Here is a 17,587-nt window from a genome sequence, read left to right on the forward strand (position 1 = left end):
AGGGCAGCATTTTTAATTATAATACATGTGTGTAACTATTGCAAGAAGCTTTATTGAAACATATTGGTTTAGAATTTGCAATGAAGATAATGGTGTGCCATTAGCAATTATCATTATGATGAAGGAAATCAGACTGAGATGCACTCATGAGCAGTTAAATGCAGTAATCTAGAAATTCTTTGGGATTGCTTCCAGCATAGGGTGAATTGTTGCACAGCAGTTAGTGTAAAATGGAGAAGGTTGGCTTTGGGTGGGTGGTGATGGAACTTTCATTGCTATTGGATGTGAGATTATCAGTCACTGGTTGTACTTGCTGTTTGTCATTTAATTCCATTTTTTAATTTCCTGGTGAATTGATATGAACTTCAACCTATTATGTACTATTAAAGTAAAAAAACTGAATGTCATGTCTTTTAATTGACGTTTAGCTGAACTTTTAGCAGTACAATAAGTCAGAATTTATGGCTGAACAACCCCTCTTCTGAAAAATATTTTGCTATATTTGGAGTTTAATCCCTCAGCATAATTTCAAAATTTGATATAGTTTTTTCAACTATTTTAATCCATCTATAAATCCCAATCCTTATTTCACTCTCTGTAAAGTGTGTGATAAGTTATAAAAATTAGAGCTTTTTGACTTCCTGGTTTATCATCTGTCAGAACTTTTCAATTTCATTGGCTGTTCAATTAGTTAGATGACATGACTGTTGCAGGACAGCATAGGTTCCCTTAAACAAAAGCAGGCAGCAACTTGGGTTGGAAAAGGAAGCTTTCAGAATTTCAGGAATTTTGTTGCATAGAGCTTTTGCTAAGATGAGATACTACTGTAATTAGAATGAAATGCAGCAGGATATAGATCATTCGGAAATATGTGTGGAAAAATGGCAGATGGAGTTTAATCTGAACAAGTGGGGTGTTGCACTTTGTAAAAGGAGAGTTTATGGTAAATGGCATGACCCTTGGGGGCATTGATGTACAGAGGATCTTGGGGTGCATCTATAGTTCCCAAAAGTGGCAACACAGTTAATAGTATTTGTATTGCATGCTTGCCGTCAATGGTCAGGGCATTGAGTATAAAAGTTGGGAAGTCCTGTTGCAGCTGTGTAAAACTTTGGTTAGGCCACATTTTGGAATATTATGTGCAGTTCTGGTTGCCACATTACAGCTCTTCCTTTGGAGAATATTAGCCTGCAACACTCCAGGAAAAAACAATCCCAGTTTGTCCAAACTCCCTCTGTAGCTGAGGGGTGACCTGAAAGAAGTGTATAAAATTCTGAAAGGCACAGATAGAGTAGATAGTTGTTTCCCAGGGTGGAAATGTCAAATGCTAGAGAGCATCGCTTTAAGGTAAGAGGGGGAAAGTTTAAAGGAGATATACAAGGCAATTTTTTTTTTAAAAACAGAGTGGTAGGTATCTGGAACGTGCTGCCGGGGAGGTGGTGGAAACAGATATGACAGCAATGTTTGAGGCATTTACATAGGCACGTGAACAGGCAGGGAGTAGGGGGATATGGATCATGTGAAGGTAGATGGGATTAGTTTAAATCGGCATCATGGTTGACACTGGCGTGATAGGCTATGTTGAATAGCCAAGTGCAAATTGGCATAAGATAAATAAGAACAAAAAATAAAATCAGTGGCTCAAAGAATGGTGAGGGATGAATTGTTTTCAACACCAGTATGGGGGAAAGATGGAGCTGTCTCAGTTGGACAGGCTTCACTTCAATTGGGCTGGGGCCAGTATCCTAGTGAATTAAATAACTAGAGCCGTAAATGAGATTTCAAATTAAATATTGTGGACTTGGAGCAGTGGGATGGTTCAGGTGAGGGAAAATTTAGGAAGTTAAAGAGAAAGGACAAGATGATAATATTGTGAAGTGGGTGATGAGAACCAGAATTTGTCAGGTGGGACAGTGTATGCAAACATACAAATATGTTTCCACTCATGGGTTCTGTTCACTGTGGTAGATTGGAAGCCACATTTCAGAAGCCAAATTGGCCTCTCATGCCTCCAGCTTCCCCTCATCTTCCACAAGGCTGAAAAGCAGAGACGCAAGATATTTATTTCACATTTTTTTTCTGCTGTTGCTTTTTGTTAGATTTTCAAGCTGAAATATCAGTTAAGCTGTTGCATTGCTGAAAGTACGGAGGAGTAGGAATCTGATTTGTCACTTTTTCTCCAGGCACTATTTCAAAATCTGGGATTGGAGGCATTTGCATCACTCCATGTATACCTTCAGAGATTTTTGAATCTGCAGATATGACTCCTTCTCACATTGCTACTTTTCTCTGATTTCTGTTGGTCATTAGTGCCAAGCAGTGTATCACATGGCCATACTTTGGTTTCATGGTGTATGATGTCATATGGTATCAATATGGGTGTTGCAGATTCAAGGATACCTGACTGTTTTGATCAAATTTTGCTAAGTAAGGGCAAAAATAAGAGTCTTCATGGATCTAGAAACTCCATTCCACATTCCTTTCACCTCCTTTAACCACTCCCTTGATTGTGTAATATTTCTCTTCACTTACATGGTGTCTTTTCAGTTTAAGAGTTAAAATAGTTTAAATGGTGGATATTTTGAAATGTTTAATGTGTGATCTACAAATAATCTGACTTCTCAGGTGTGTGGCTACAGAATAAGGCTCCACTTTGACAAATACCCTGATTGCTATGACTTCTGGGTAAATGCAGACTCACCAGACATTCACCCTGTGGGATGGTGTGAGAAAACTGGACATAAGCTTAATCCTCCCAGAGGTAAGTTTCAGACGTGACTTGTGTGAATCATTTTCAAGTCTTTATTAAATGGTTATCAAGTATTACCGTCAATGATGGGGAATCACTGTCTTTAATCACTTAAAAAATGCTGCAAAATATCTTTTAAACAGTTGCATCATGTTCTCTTTTGAAGTTTAACTGGATATCTCAGGGGTGGTAAAGAATGCCAAAAAAAAATCCTGATGAACCACAAATTTATGATTTTCCTTGCTACCATGTTTTGGACTTAAGCCCTGTGAATGTTTTGAACCTAATGGGACAGGAAAAGAGCACCGAGTTCATCAACACTATCCGATCCCAGATAGGGAAGCATTTTCATAACGTTAAAACTATACTCCATTTTTGATTTGAGTACTTCTATGCAAATGCTTTGTGTTTATCATTTATGGCCTCTTTGTTCATGAATGCAGTAAGCTGGATTGATTATCTGGCTGAATTTTGAAGAGATAAGCAGCTGGGGAGCAGAGCAAAGTCTGACAAGTGTATGGGAGCAGAAGGAAATAAATCATCAAGTGCTCATTGAAGAGAAGGAGGGATTAGCTTAATATGGGATTGGTTCAAACATGTAATTCTGATGGGTCCGTTCAGTGCAGATACTCCTGCTCTTTCTGTTTGACAAGTAGTGTTGTAAGCACACTGATGCAATATTCCTAGCAATTTGCGCTTCTATTCAGCAGGCAAATTTCCCAAGGCATGAGAAATTCAGCTTGGGTTCATTTAAAATTAACAGTTGAGTTAAACTGGAAGCGTAACATCTTTTTTAAAAAAATATATTGATTGACCCATCTCATGCCCTCTAGTGGAAGGAGATTTGATGTGTGAAAGTCAAAAAAGACCTCAGATGCTGGAAATCAGAAATAAAAACAGAAAATGTTATAAGCACCCAACAGATCAGGCAACATCTGTGGGAAGAGAAACAGAATTAATGTTTTGGGCTAAAGACCCTCGGGTTTCTCTTATTTATATTTTGGAGAGCTAGTGCAATTGGATTTCCACTTTTTATTTTAAACATCCAGCCCTCCTCCAGCTGCACTGGAAGGTTAAAGTCACCAAGACATTTATAAAGGTATTTTGAACTTCTTGTTCAATTTTAACAGAAAAATTAGAGGAACTCACTAATGGAATTTTGTGACAAAATTGAATTTCTTTTCATTTTTTGTGATCGTGAAATGAGTAAGTGTTTTTGCTGCACCTGGTTTGATATGTAATTAGGAAATGGAAGAAAGTCCTATCTTAGGTGAATTTCCTTTTTGTGAACTTGTCGATGTTTTGGCTGTGAACAAAATCAGTTCATTAGATGCTTGTTTTGAAAAATGTCCATTGCCAAATGAAATAAATTGCTTTCGAAATTTGGTTAAATAACAGGAAACTGAAATTGGCAAGTTTCCATTCGAGGACTGATAAATAGTTTTCTGTGGAAGTACTTTGAATAAGTCATTTAATAAACCATTCCTCGCACCAGGAAACAGAAGGAGGGACATTTAAGAGACTCTTAGATAGACACGTGAATGATAAAGAAATGGAGGGCTATGTGGGAGGGAATGGTTAGATGGATATTAGAGCAGGATAAAATGTTGGCACAACGTCATGGGCCGAAGGGCCTGTAATGTTCTATGTTCAATAAAATTTAGATGAAACATAGGAAACACATTGGAAATAGACCATTTTATTTAGGTACTTGCATCTCCTTGTTGGATTAAAACAAAATATTTTTTACAAATCGGTACAAAAAGCATACTTATTCTAATCAGCATCAGGAATGAAAGTGCAATAACTTAAGATTTATTGCCTTAGCAAGTGCAGGTTAAATATTGCTGACTAGATTATGCAGGTTCTTATTTTTAAGTAATAAAATGTTACACTTGTACACTAACATGCACAGTTTGTAATAAATAATAATTGTATTGTTAGATGAGCATTTTTAAGATAACATCTGCATTCAATGCTTATGAAGTGACATTGACACCATTTGTGGAAATTTTGATAGATTTTTTTTCAGTTTTCACAAGAATGACAATGATTCATAAAGTTAAACAGGCTACCTTATATGCCAGTCACTGGTTATTTTCTATGAACTCATAGCCACAATGGGAACCATTCCCTTGCCCCTCATTGTCTTTGCCGAAATGACAATGGAGTTCAGTAGGCAGCTTGTCTAGTACATCCAATGTAGATGCTGAAGATGCATGTGCTCATAATGTTATCTTCACATTGAATTGTAACTTTTCTGTCAAAAATATTTAGTATATTTTAGTTTTAAATTGAGTTTAAAAAAATAACTTGTAATCTTAGAAAATTTTGAAACATCCCAGCCTACTTAACTCTTTAAATTACAATTCTGCACTGCATTAAATAGAAATGCATACACTTTTCCTCCAAATCTCCTTTGCATACCAAAGAATGTCTAGGAGCTTTTTGATCTTATCCCTATGCCACTGGATCATGCCTTGCTACCATATAGCTTTACTAACATAATATGCTGTCTGTGGCCAAATTACAAAGTAGATTTTGACATGTCTTTTTGAAATCCCTATTTGAAATCAAGTTTTGGCAGCAGCAAACTGGCATCAGGACAAGCACTAAAGTTGTCTTTTTTTTTGTGCAACAAGCCCCTCTTGGGATCTTTTGATGGTTTTGGTGCATATGAGTATATGCAAAATTGAGTGTTATCTGCTCCAGGCTACAGAGAAGATGAGTTTAACTGGCCATTATACCTGAAGATGTGCAAGGCTCAAGCTGTGCCCAAGTCTCTGTTTGAAAACCAAAACACGGTAAGGAGTAGCAAGCTTTTCAACACAGTGATTTGAAATCTGATGGGATGTCCACAACTGCCATAGTATTATTTGTGAAATATGCAGCTACCACTAGGAGGAATGATATTACTTGTGAATCAAAAATTGAATTTTAGGTACCCTAGCCCCAGTTTTAACAGGCTGGTGGAGATGGGATTGTGGGGAAGTGTTACAGTGCTTGTAATACCCGAATTGGGTGTGGGCCACTTTCGGGGACTCCTGGCATGTGGAGGCCTGGGTGATCTTAATTGATGGAACTCATACCTTGCATCAGAGAATTGCATCAGAACAAAACCCCAAGCATCACCTGGCAGACAAACGGAAGTGGTAGCTCACAGGCCAGCAACTGCAGCTGGGATGGGTACTACCTCATTGGGTTTGATTGGGTGTCCTGGTATAGCAATCAATATAATCTTCAAGAACATGAACCATTAAACTAAAATGTTAACTGTTTCTATCCCGACAGAAGTCTCCTAACTTCTTTTCCTTTTAAAAATGCCTTCTACTTTCAGAAATAAAGAAAATGTATTTAAGAGGGAAAGAAGTCAACAATGAGTTTCATAAAATTAAGTAATAAATGAATTTATATTTTATATACAATACAAGAATATAACAAGATACTTTCAAAGTGAAATTATTTAGACATTTAAGTTTTGAAAAAAGTTAGATAAGTTTCATAGCCAATGTTTGATGCTCATTAATGGCCACCCGTATCACCCATCTATTTTTGCTACTTAATTTTTTTCATGCAAATTCATCTTTCTTCCATTAAACCTTTTAAGGGTTTCAGAATTTGTACACCTGTATATTTACAGCAGCTTTAGGTGATTGTGGGTTTAAACTATATTACACAGTTTGGTCTTTGGGCAAGAAGTTATACCCTATTCAGCTATCTCATAAAGATACACCTGAAGTTCAAGATATGAGAAATTAAGTTGTCAGGAGAACCTGCTACTAATATAGGATAGGTTGTGGTTCCACTTCTTACCGTAGTGAAGGCGAGTTCCCTTTCAAGACCAGTAGCTGGTCCAAGCCTAGATCCCACCCACTTTTATCATTGCAGCAGAAATATTCTGGAAGAAGTTATTTTAGTTCCTATATACTTTGTATGCCCTTTACCGATACATTTGTATTTTGGAATGGATTTTTTCACTTAGCCTGATTTTGTTCTCATCTGACAATTGAATGACAGTCCTTATCGTTGACTATTATGTGATATGTGGTGACACTTTTGTGGTGACACTATGGTGTTGACTAACCATTGACTTTCAGTTTCTTATAGGAAGCCACACTTTTTAAAAGCCTTGTGTAATGCAGCTAAGATTTGAAATTAAGTGAAGTCATTGATTGCCATCTCTTTACCCCGTCTTGCTAAATATTGGTACTCCCATTTTGTTATTTGAAAAATGTTGTGACTTCTCCAATCAAGTGGTGGACTTGCCTTGAAATGCTATAATTTACTGTCTGAAAATTATAGTTCCTCAAAAGGAATCTCCGGATATAGTGAAACTGCTGTTTGAATGGAATGACAGGTAGAACACTACCTGGTCTGTTTACAGCAAAGAATATATTGTATCCCTGTCATTATAATGTAAAATGCACTTACTTATTTCCCTTCTACCTCAGCATTTTACTTATGTACTCAGATATTCAGTTTTAAAGAATACAAATGTCTGTTTACTTATTCTTATTTTATTGTTTGATTAATACACTAAAATAGTTTGGCAATTATAAATGTAATCCTAGGACAGATAAATCGTCAAATGGAAAATGTAGCTAGGTTTTGTGAGCTGTGACCTCGCCAAACTATTATCCAGCTGAGTGGAAAAATTTCAGTAACTTATAACATCTTTGGTTTTGTTGCAATGATGAAAGAAATGTATGGTGCATTGTTGTAGGTAAAATAAAAATATTTTTAAATCTATTCATTTTAGACAATTACACCGTTGGGCTTTCGATTAGGTATGAAACTGGAAGCTGTCGATAAAAAGAATCCAGAATTTATTTGTGTGGCAACAGTATCCGATATGGTTGATAATCGTTTCCTGGTGCATTTTGACAACTGGGATGAAAGTTATGACTACTGGTGAGGAAGTTGTACTTTCATACTTTTTTTTGTATATGCTTTGTGAATCTCTTTTTTTAAAAAAGAGATCAAATTTGTTCTAACCACAAGAGGGCAATAGAACTCTAGTTTTATTCAATCGTATCATTTGACTTAAAGTACCACAGGAAAGGTATTTGCATGTTCACAGCTGATCTGTTCAGAAATGTTTTTAAAGATTGATTCCTCCACTCTTATTTGGCGCGTGAAGGAGGCAAGTAATCTTGAGGACCATTCCAACAGTCGATCACTCCATGCATAAAATAGTTAGTTTTCTCGTGAGTTTAAAATCCTGTGATGACTAGAGGTGCACCCTTTTTGAACATAGAACATTACAGCACAGTACAGGCCCTTCAACCCATGATGTTGTGGTGACATTTTATCCTGCTCTAATATCTATCTAACCCTTCTCTTCCACCTAGCCCTCCATCTTTCTGTCATTCATGTGGCTATCTAAGAGTCTCTTAAATATCCCTAATGTATCTGCACCCACAACCTCTGCCGGCAGTGCGTTCCACGCACCCACCACTCTGTGTACAACAAAAAAACAACTTACCTCCGACATCCCCCTTGTACCTTCCTCCAATCACCTTAAAATTATGCTCCCTTGTATTAGCCATTTTCACCCTGGGAAAAAGTCTCCTACTGTCCACTCTATGCATCTTATCATCTTGTACACCTCTATCAAGTCACCTCTCATCCTCCATCTCTCCAAAGAGAAAAGCTTGAGCTCACTCAACGATCCTCATAAGACATGCTTTCCAATCCAGGCAGCATCCTGGTAAATCTCCTCTGCACCGTCTCTAAAGCTTCCACATCCTTCCTATAATGAGGTGACTAGAACTGCCCACAATACTCCAAGTGTGGTCTAACCAGAGTTCTATAGAGCTGCAACATTACCTCACGGCTCTTGAACTCAATACCCTGGCTAATGAAGGCTAATACACCATACACCTTCTTAACAACCCTCTCGATCTGCGCGGCAACCTTGAGGGATCTATGGTCGTGGACCCCAAGATCCCTCTGTTCCTCCACACTGCTAAGAGCCCTGCCATTAACCTTGTATTCTGCCTTCGAATTCGATCTTCCAAAGTGTATCACTTCACACTTTTCTGGGTTTTGCAATAAGCTAAGTTTTGCAATAATGGCATTTATTAGTTGAAAATATGTAATTTATTGATATGGTTTATTTATTGCCACTTTAGTTTGCCCCAGTTTCTTTTTTTTTTAAGAACTTTTTTTTTAAAAAAAGAATTGGTGCCTGGTTCCATGATTACAAATAAAGTAAGAATTCTGGACACATGGATACTTTCAAGGATTCTCCAAATCCTTTTGAAGAAGATCAGCAGAAGCCCTGAAGAACATGCATGGCCATTATGTCTTTTTTTCTGGTGTCTTTGCTGAGTTTCCACTGGGGATATTAAAAGAACCCCTGTGGAAGTTCTATTACTTATTTCTTGAGAGCTACTTAAATGCTTTAAAACTTCCTGGTCAGTGACAGGTCAGAAGCAAATATCTTATGAGCCCGTTGGAAGTGCCTGCGCAAATACTGAGTGAAACCTGATCAACCAGCTCAGTGTAAATGATTAGTCAAATAACTGCTGCGAGTAAAATACTGATGGAAAGAAATATTGATGGCAAGAGTCCTGTTTCAACAGCCCAAAGTTAATTTTGGCTTGATCTCCCTCACAAACCAGTTCCAATATTTTCAGTGTTAGCAACTATTTTTATGTTGCATGTAAACATTATAAGACTAGTAGAGGCCATCTGTTTAGAATAAATAACTGCTCCTTGCTAGTAGTGCACACCTTTCATGAAGCACAGTGCTCCTTTCATACCTGGAGAGCAAATCTCTAGTGCAAACAAGATTCTTGGCAAAGTATATTCTCAATTATTCTCATAAAATAAATGAGTTTCTATTTGAGTGGCAGGGAGATGCCTTCACATTTACTAACTGGAGGTAATGCCTAAAGTAAAGAATTATCATGGACCCTTTGACACATGCTGTTCACAAGTTTGGCAGGAGGGTTAGCAAATGGCTTTGAATTGAATTGGGATCCTGACGTTCTTAGTCCTTGGGTCTTTTCCTGACAACTTGAGCAGAGGTCATGCAACTATATTTGGAGACTCTCATGCCATTTTTAGTTTCTTATTCCCAACCGAGAAAGAAACAGGTAGTCCGCAACTCTCTGTGAAATAAAATGTAACACAGCTAGCAGAGCCACTGCCTTGCAGTTCCAGTGACCTGGGTTGAATCCTAACCACATCCACTGTTGTCATGGAGTCTGAACGTTTTCTTTGTGATTGTGTGGGTTTCCTCTGGCTGCTCCAATTTCCACCCACTTCCCAAAGATGTGCAAGTTGGAAGGGTTAATAGGCCACTTTAAGTAGTCTCTAATGTGTAGGTGAGTGGTAGAATCTTGGGGGGGGGGATTGATGGGAATATAGGGAGAATAAAAAGGTGTTCATGAATAAATGGTTAGCATGGAGTCGGTGGGCTGAAGGGCCTATATGACTCTGATTGAAAATCAAAAAATACAACAGCAAATGCTGGAAATCTGAAATAAAAGTGGAAAATGCTGACGTTCAGCAGGTCAGGCAGCATCAGTGTTGTAGGCACTGAAATGTTACTGTTTCTCATAGCACAGATGCTGCTGCACTTTAGCACATCAATGTGTAATCCACTTTTTTTTAGGTGATTGTTGTCTGTGATACAGTCTACACTTGAAACTAACCTTTCTCTTGATCATCTTTAAAGGTAGCCCATGTGCAAAGTATATTCTGGGGTTTTCAGAGGGGGACCTTGCAACTTGGTCCCAGATCTGATGGTTTCAGCAATGTAATGTGGTCTTGTCCCTGTGGTTGATATCCATAATGTCCACAAAAATAACTTTTTGGTTATTTCATTTTCCTTCATTATTGCACAAACTAAATATCTGTTGGTCTAAAAATTGAAAAGCACATTTAGAGGCATTTTAATAGTGTGGTTCACAGCAAACCAATGAACACTGTGAGGGTGCTGCAGAATTCAGTAGCTCACAAGATGACATGCTACGTGATAGGTGTTGCACAATGAAAGGCCTTTTCTGTGAAGAAAGTCGGTTTTAGTCTTGTCTGGGTAATAGGGAGGGGCAAGTGCAGGCTATTGCAAGGCTATTGGGTGTCATTGCCTGTGGCCTTGTTAAGAGCATAGAGGACAGAAGAAAAATTGAGCTTTGTGGAACCTGTATTATGTCCACAATGTTCCTTTTCAAATGATTCTTTTTCCATTGAAATTGAACTGCATACCACACAGAAACGATGCTGACAATTTTATCACAGAAATTCTTGGAGTCCCTCTCTCATTCCCACTAATTTCAGTGAATGTATGGAGGCAATCTCATTTGAACACAAGCTGGGTCTTTAACACTTGTATTACTATTAGGATCATGGACCAGGAGTTAAAATTTGATATTTACTAGTGCTGTCAAAGGAGTAAAAAAAAATCTTGTGATTAATTGTGAAATTAAAAGAAAAGTAATTGCAATTTTAATAGCACTGTTATCAAATCCCAATATATTTGAATGGTCCAATGGAAACACTTTGCCTTTTTAACATGATATAATTTAAAATCAGTGGGCTGCTTTTGCTTAGCTGTAAGGAATCACTGTTGTGGGTTTGCTCCATCTAACCCAATTACTGCCTGTGCTGACTGCTGATTGTAAACACAATCAACATTGAATTGTTTGGTTAAAATCCCTAAAAGGAGGAGGTATGCAGAGTTTTTGTTTAGTAAATTGTGGTATGTTATGAAAATGTTGAAAAATGTAGCAAGTTAGTATGTAGTTTCTGGTTAAATATGAACATGATGGTGATTAATAGTCCTGCATTTGTGGCAATAATGTGTCTTCACTTGGGTACGATGAACTGTTTATTTTTCAGGTGTGATGCCACTAGTCCGTACATTCACCCAGTTGGATGGTGCCAGCAGCACGGGAAAATCCTTACAACCCCTCCAGGTGAATGCCCTCAAGATCTTGATTTATTTGGAAAAGTTATGTGGAGTAGATTTTGTGACCTTGTTGTTTTGACATGGAGCTTTGCACATCAGAAAGATATGTAAAGGTCAAACAATTAGGAATTCCCATCCATAAATACTAATTAATAGAAAATCTTCCTGGACTTAAGTGACCCATGCCCAAGTTCACAATGTGTGAACAAATTTCTTTTGTGCAGAGCAAAAACGTGATTTTTATTTCAAATCTTTTAAAAAAAATTGGCCTATCACCAGTCAAAATTATGCTAAAGTTGGACTTTCTTTGTCACTGAATTGTGATGTATATTCAGAGTATTGCCTTGACGTGGTCTGCATTTAGTTGTTTGTATTTAGTTGTCAAGTATTGTCGGTGTGTCAGAAATAGAGAGAGTAATAGACAGGTAATCTCAAATTCTCCAACAAATATCTCATATTGGGAAATTTGCAAAACATCTGAAAAATGCATGTATTTTAATTTTTAAAAACGTTGTATGTTATAGAGTCATAAAGCAGAGATACGGGCCCTTTAGTCTAAGAGGTCCATGCCGACCACAGTGCCCACACAGCTATTCCCAATTTCCTGTATTCAGCCCACATCCCTCAAAGCCCCGCCTCTGCATGTACCCATCCAAGTGCTTCTTAAATGATACTATTGTACTTGCCTCAACCATTTCCTCTGGCAGTTCGTTCCGTATACTCACCACCCTCTGTGTGGAAAAAGTTGCCCCTCAAGTCCCTTTTTAAATCTTTCCCCTCTAACCCTAAATCAGTGCCCCCTAGTTTTGGACTCCACTACCCTGAGGAAAAGACTGCTACCATCTACCTCACCTATGCCCCGCATGATTTTATAAACGTCTACGAGGCTACCTCTCATTCTCCTGTGTTGCAAGGAATAAAGACCTAGCCTGGCCAACCTTCCCCTAAAACTCAGGCCTTCTAATCCTGGCAACATCCTTGTAAATCTTTTCTCCACTCTTTCTAGTTTTACCAGATCTTTCCTATAACAAAGTGACCAAAACTGTATACAGTACTCCAAGTGCGGCCTCGCCAATGACTTGTACAACTGCAACATAATGTCCCAACTCCTATACTCAATGCCCTGACTGTTGAAGGCCAGCATGCTAAACGCCTTTTTCACCACCCTGTCTACCTGTGATGCCGCTACTCCTAGGCCCCTCTGTTCCATTACACTCCCTAGTGCCCTAGCATTCACAGTACAAGTCCTACACAGGTTTGACTTTCCAAAATGCATCACCTCACATGTAGCTGTATTGAAATCCATTTGCCACTCCTCTGCCCACTTCCCTAACTGATCAAGATCCCCCTGTAATCTGCGATAACCTTCTCCACTATCACCATCCGCAAACCTACTGATCAAGCCTTGTACGTTTGCATCCAAATCATTTATATAAATAACGAATAACAAGGGTCCCAACATGGAACCCTGCGGCACACCACTAGTCACTGGCCTCCATTCCGAGAAACAACCTTCAACCACCTTCTGCTTCCTATCTCTGAGCCAATTTTGAATGCATCTAACTAGCTCTTCCTGGATTCCATGGGACCTAACCTTCCAGACCAGCCTACCATGTGGGATCTTGTTGAAGGCCTTGATAAAGTCCAATTGGACAACGTGCACTGCCCTACCCTCATCTACCTTTTTGGTTACCTCTTCATGAAAACTCTAAAAAGTTCATCTCGCACAACTTCCCACGCACAAATCCATGCTGCTTCCTCCTAATCAGTCTCTCTAAATGCTGGTAGATCCTGTCGCTCAGAATTCCCTCCAGTAACTTCCCCACTACAGATGTCAGGCTGATGGGTCTGTAGTTCCCTGGCTTGTCCTTGCTGCCCTTTTTAAACAATGGAACAACATTAGCTACTTGCTAGTCTTCAGAAACTTCACCAGTAGCTAACGATGAAGTAAAAATCTCCGCAAGGGCCTCCGCAGTTTCTCCTCTGGCCTCCCACAAAGTCTGACGATGCACTCGGTCAGGCCCTGGGGATTTATCCATCTTAGTGTGCTGTAAGGCTGCAGATACCTCCTCCCTGGTGATATGAATGTTCTCCAAAACATCTCCACTGGTTTTCCTTATCTATTGAGCAACCACTATTTTCTCCTCAGTAAATACCGAGGAGAAATATTTGCTAAAATTCCCACCTATTTCCTGCAGCTCAAGACATGGGTGGCCCTGCTGATCTCTAAGGGAACCTACCCTCTCCCTTGCCACCCTTTTAATATAGCTATAGAACCTCTTGGGATTTTTGATCTTGAAAGAAGCAGAGATTGTTAATGATTAAATGCTGTTATCATCATCAGTATCTGGTAAATGGTGAATTTAGGCAGCAGCTTTGAAATTTGGTGCATTCACCTTCAAGTAAAAATGAATTGGCTCAGATAACATGAAGCATTTTAAAACAGTTGCCTTAGAGATCTGCACTTTAAAATACTAAAACAAATGGTATTCAGCAGCTCGTTTCCTCGTATCAATTTTTTCCCATTCAGATTACACATTCACAACGTACATTTGAAAGTGGAAAATAGAGGAGCAGGTGAATAAGATTTTAATATATTAAAAAAAATAGAAGTTTAAGCATATTGTAACCCAAACAAAATAGTTTACTTATGGTATTTCAACAGTGTAATGCATATGTTTGTTGTATTGGAAGAGCTGCAAATTGAAACTGCTTGCTTGTCCCGATACTGTGAAGCTCAATTGTAGAACTGGAAAAACTTAAAGAAATGACTTCGGATTGCTCATGAAATGTTGATTTAATTTATTTAGATTATCATGATCCTAAACACTTTTCATGGGAGAAGTACTTAGAAGAAACAAACTCTCTTCCTGCACCTGCACGGGCTTTTAAATCTGTAAGTAATGCCGAAATAAATCAGTAATGATCCAAATTGAATTTAATACATTAACATCAAATTATGACAAATGAAATATCTTTGGGCTACTCTGTATATTTTGGTCCTGTAAAAAATCAATGCCAAATTTAATTCTGTAGTGTTTATTGCATTTTGATTATATTTTGCCCACTGTCTGAAACTCATTGCAGAGGCTGATCTAAACATAAAAAACAGTATTAGCATGAGCTAAAATTAATCTTGTATAATGCTAATTCATAGAAGTTTTATTCGTATAATAAAATATGGTGGTTCAGAAAGTCTTTCGTGCCAGGAAAGGATGAGTTAAATGGATGATGCATGATGGGCCAAAATGTGTTTTGTGCTTCAATACTGCATTGCACACAAAGCTCAAGATGATGTGTGCAATAGAGTGAGGCTTGCAAGTTTAATGGGCTCAAAAGCTTTTCCTCCACTCTCATTTCACAGCAAGCAGAAAATGATATTATCTAGATCTATGGTTTGCTGGCAGGTTGGTCTCAGGATGTCAGTCATTTGGAGGGGGGAGGATGGAAAATTGGGACATCAAAGGTTGGGTCATGATTAACTGCCAGGGGTAATGTCAGAGTTGTGGGTGGATGGGAAAGGATCAAGATGGAGATGTGAAGATGGGAGGAGGTATTGAGTTTGGAGGGGAGAATGTGGTAGCCTGAGGGAGAGCTGCATTGAAGGGTATGTTTTTAACTTGAAGAGCACCTACCTGCAGCAGATAACCAGTGCTGGATTCCACAGAATTAGAACCTATACAGTCAGTCCCCCTTTAAATTTTACCAAATAGACGTTGCATTTGTTGATGCAATCTGCCTCTGGATGAATGACCTGTATCAGTGAATTTCATGGAAATTAAGTTCTGATGAGCATTGTGTGCTATTGATGCCACTGCATTTGCCTGTTCACCTTTGTGTGTTCAAGTCTTTTGTGCACAGAGGACTTGGAAACAATTAGTGAATTTTGAGATTGATGTAGTGAGTTCGTGATCTAATTCAGTGACTGGATTCAAGTAGCATACATAAACTTTGTTCCATGCAATAGAATTTTACTTTGAATGCTGTTGTTAAATTCAATTTTATATTTTAAATTACCTCTTCAAATTTCCAGTTTGAGGTTAAAATTGGAATTCGTGTACTGTGATCTAGCCATCAGATTTTGTGAAGGTTATATATGAAAAGTATATCTAAATAAGTCTTTGTTTCTCTGTTTTGTTTCAGCGGCCTGCGCATGGATTTCTACCAAACATGAAATTTGAGGTCGTTGACAAACGGAATCCAATGCTTATCAGAGTCGCATCAGTCATAGACACAGATGATCACCGAGTAATGGTGGGTTGTTTCAGAAGGTGTTTGCCTTGATTTAATTGTGGCTGAAATATACTGTTGTTTCAATCATTCTTCTAATTGCATGACTTTAAAAAGTTGGTTCAGTTGGTCCAATGGATTATCCAGGCAGCTGGCATTTTTGGTAAGGTCATATCTCCTAGCAAGTACATTGAACACAGCTGAAGTCAACTTAAATTTAGTCGCTGATTTTCACTTTCCCTTTAGTCAGTTTTTCGTTCAGTTTATATCATAACGTGCATTGGGATTTTAGAAACAAAGCATATGAATAAGGGTGTAAAGTATTAATTAAGAAGCAAACATCGTAGATTCAATGAAGTATATCTGCCTAGTCCTCAGTGCAATTTGGTTCAATATCTATTTGTATCTTATTCAAAATCTTATATCTATAAGAAAAATAATTAACATCTTTTGTCAAACTTCTAAGGTCAGTTTTTGCTCGGTTTAAGTTCATGTTGTCTTTCAAATTAAAGTATCTGGTTAACTGGTTCCTTTTAGGGATGGCATCTGGGTATTAGATGTTACTGTTATTTTTAATGCTTAGATTTTTCATTTATAAATGGTTAAAACTTGTAATTTCCAAAATGTTTTAAAAATATTTTCTGTTGAATTCAGCATCATCAAATACAGTCCTCCCCAACATACGAATGAGCATTTGGGAGACCAGTGGGATGTTTTTACTGGCTGCTGCAGGCATCTGCTGCTGTGTGGAAACTCGATCCATGGTTGCATTTCTGACTTGCAAATTATTTGGGTTATGAACAGTTCTCAGGAACAGATCCCTGCCTTAACATTGTGGAGGACCTGTATATCCATTGAATTGTCACTTGCGTCAACAATACAAGTTCTATTTACGTGTTTTTAAAACAAAGCTGGGTTGAATTTAAGATGTTTACTCTTTCTCCTCCACCCCCCCCCCCCCCCCCCCCAAAAACAGCACTTTTAACTGACGATGGATTAAACATTCTAAGCATGTGCAATGTGCACTATTTCCAAGGGTTCATTCATGGTACTTAAGCTGTCTAAATGATGGCTGTTCACTCAAGCCATGATTTAAACGTATGCCGCCTTCCCTTACAAACAGGGAAAACCAGGGGTGATGGGTACTGAAAGTTATTTCAAAGAAGTGTTACCTTTGAAGCAAATGGAAAACTTTTTTTTTTCTGTGCTTTGTTAACAATTGGAAAACATCCACATTCTACTGCTTAATATCTGATAGAAATGGAAGAGACTGAAGTGAAGTAGTCAATGTCTCTCTTTCTACTGAAATAAAATCAGATGCTGGAGGTACTTGGCAGGTCAGACTGTATTAGCTTGCACTGTACTGCTGCCGCAAAACAACAAATTTCACGACGTGTCAGTGATAATAAACCTGATTCTGTTTCCGATCAATCACCTTTGATTAGAACCTATACTCTTCCTTCTACATAACTCCAATGAACTTTGAGAGCAAACAAAGTCTTTCAAAGGAAAATAATTTGGAAAGAAGGAAGGGGGGGTAAAAGACTCCTGTATGGGGACTTTGGATGATATCCAGGGGCTGATGTGGAGGGTTTGGACCCAGAAAAAACAAAAGCATTAGTGAGTGAAAGAATACACTTGCAACATGACCAGTGAAATAACAAACCCATCCAATGATGTTGGTGATA

General features: G+C 38.2%; 1 protein-coding gene across 6 annotated transcripts in view; it reads left to right on the top strand.

Annotated features, from left to right (window-relative positions):
- l3mbtl3 (L3MBTL histone methyl-lysine binding protein 3) overlaps positions 1-17,587 on the top strand; it is a 102,710-nt gene that overhangs the window by 35,319 nt on the left and 49,804 nt on the right. For all 6 annotated transcript variants that reach the window (XM_052024434.1, XM_052024429.1, XM_052024433.1 and 3 more), the window contains 6 exons: positions 2,626-2,761; positions 5,462-5,553; positions 7,509-7,660; positions 11,600-11,676; positions 14,480-14,565; positions 15,813-15,923. In XM_052024434.1, the coding sequence (XP_051880394.1) occupies positions 2,626-2,761; positions 5,462-5,553; positions 7,509-7,660; positions 11,600-11,676; positions 14,480-14,565; positions 15,813-15,923 (654 nt within the window). The remainder of the gene's footprint in view (positions 1-2,625; positions 2,762-5,461; positions 5,554-7,508; positions 7,661-11,599; positions 11,677-14,479; positions 14,566-15,812; positions 15,924-17,587) is intronic.

This window comes from Pristis pectinata, chromosome 10 (assembly GCF_009764475.1).
Source record: "Pristis pectinata isolate sPriPec2 chromosome 10, sPriPec2.1.pri, whole genome shotgun sequence".
Taxonomy (NCBI): domain Eukaryota; kingdom Metazoa; phylum Chordata; class Chondrichthyes; order Rhinopristiformes; family Pristidae; genus Pristis; species Pristis pectinata.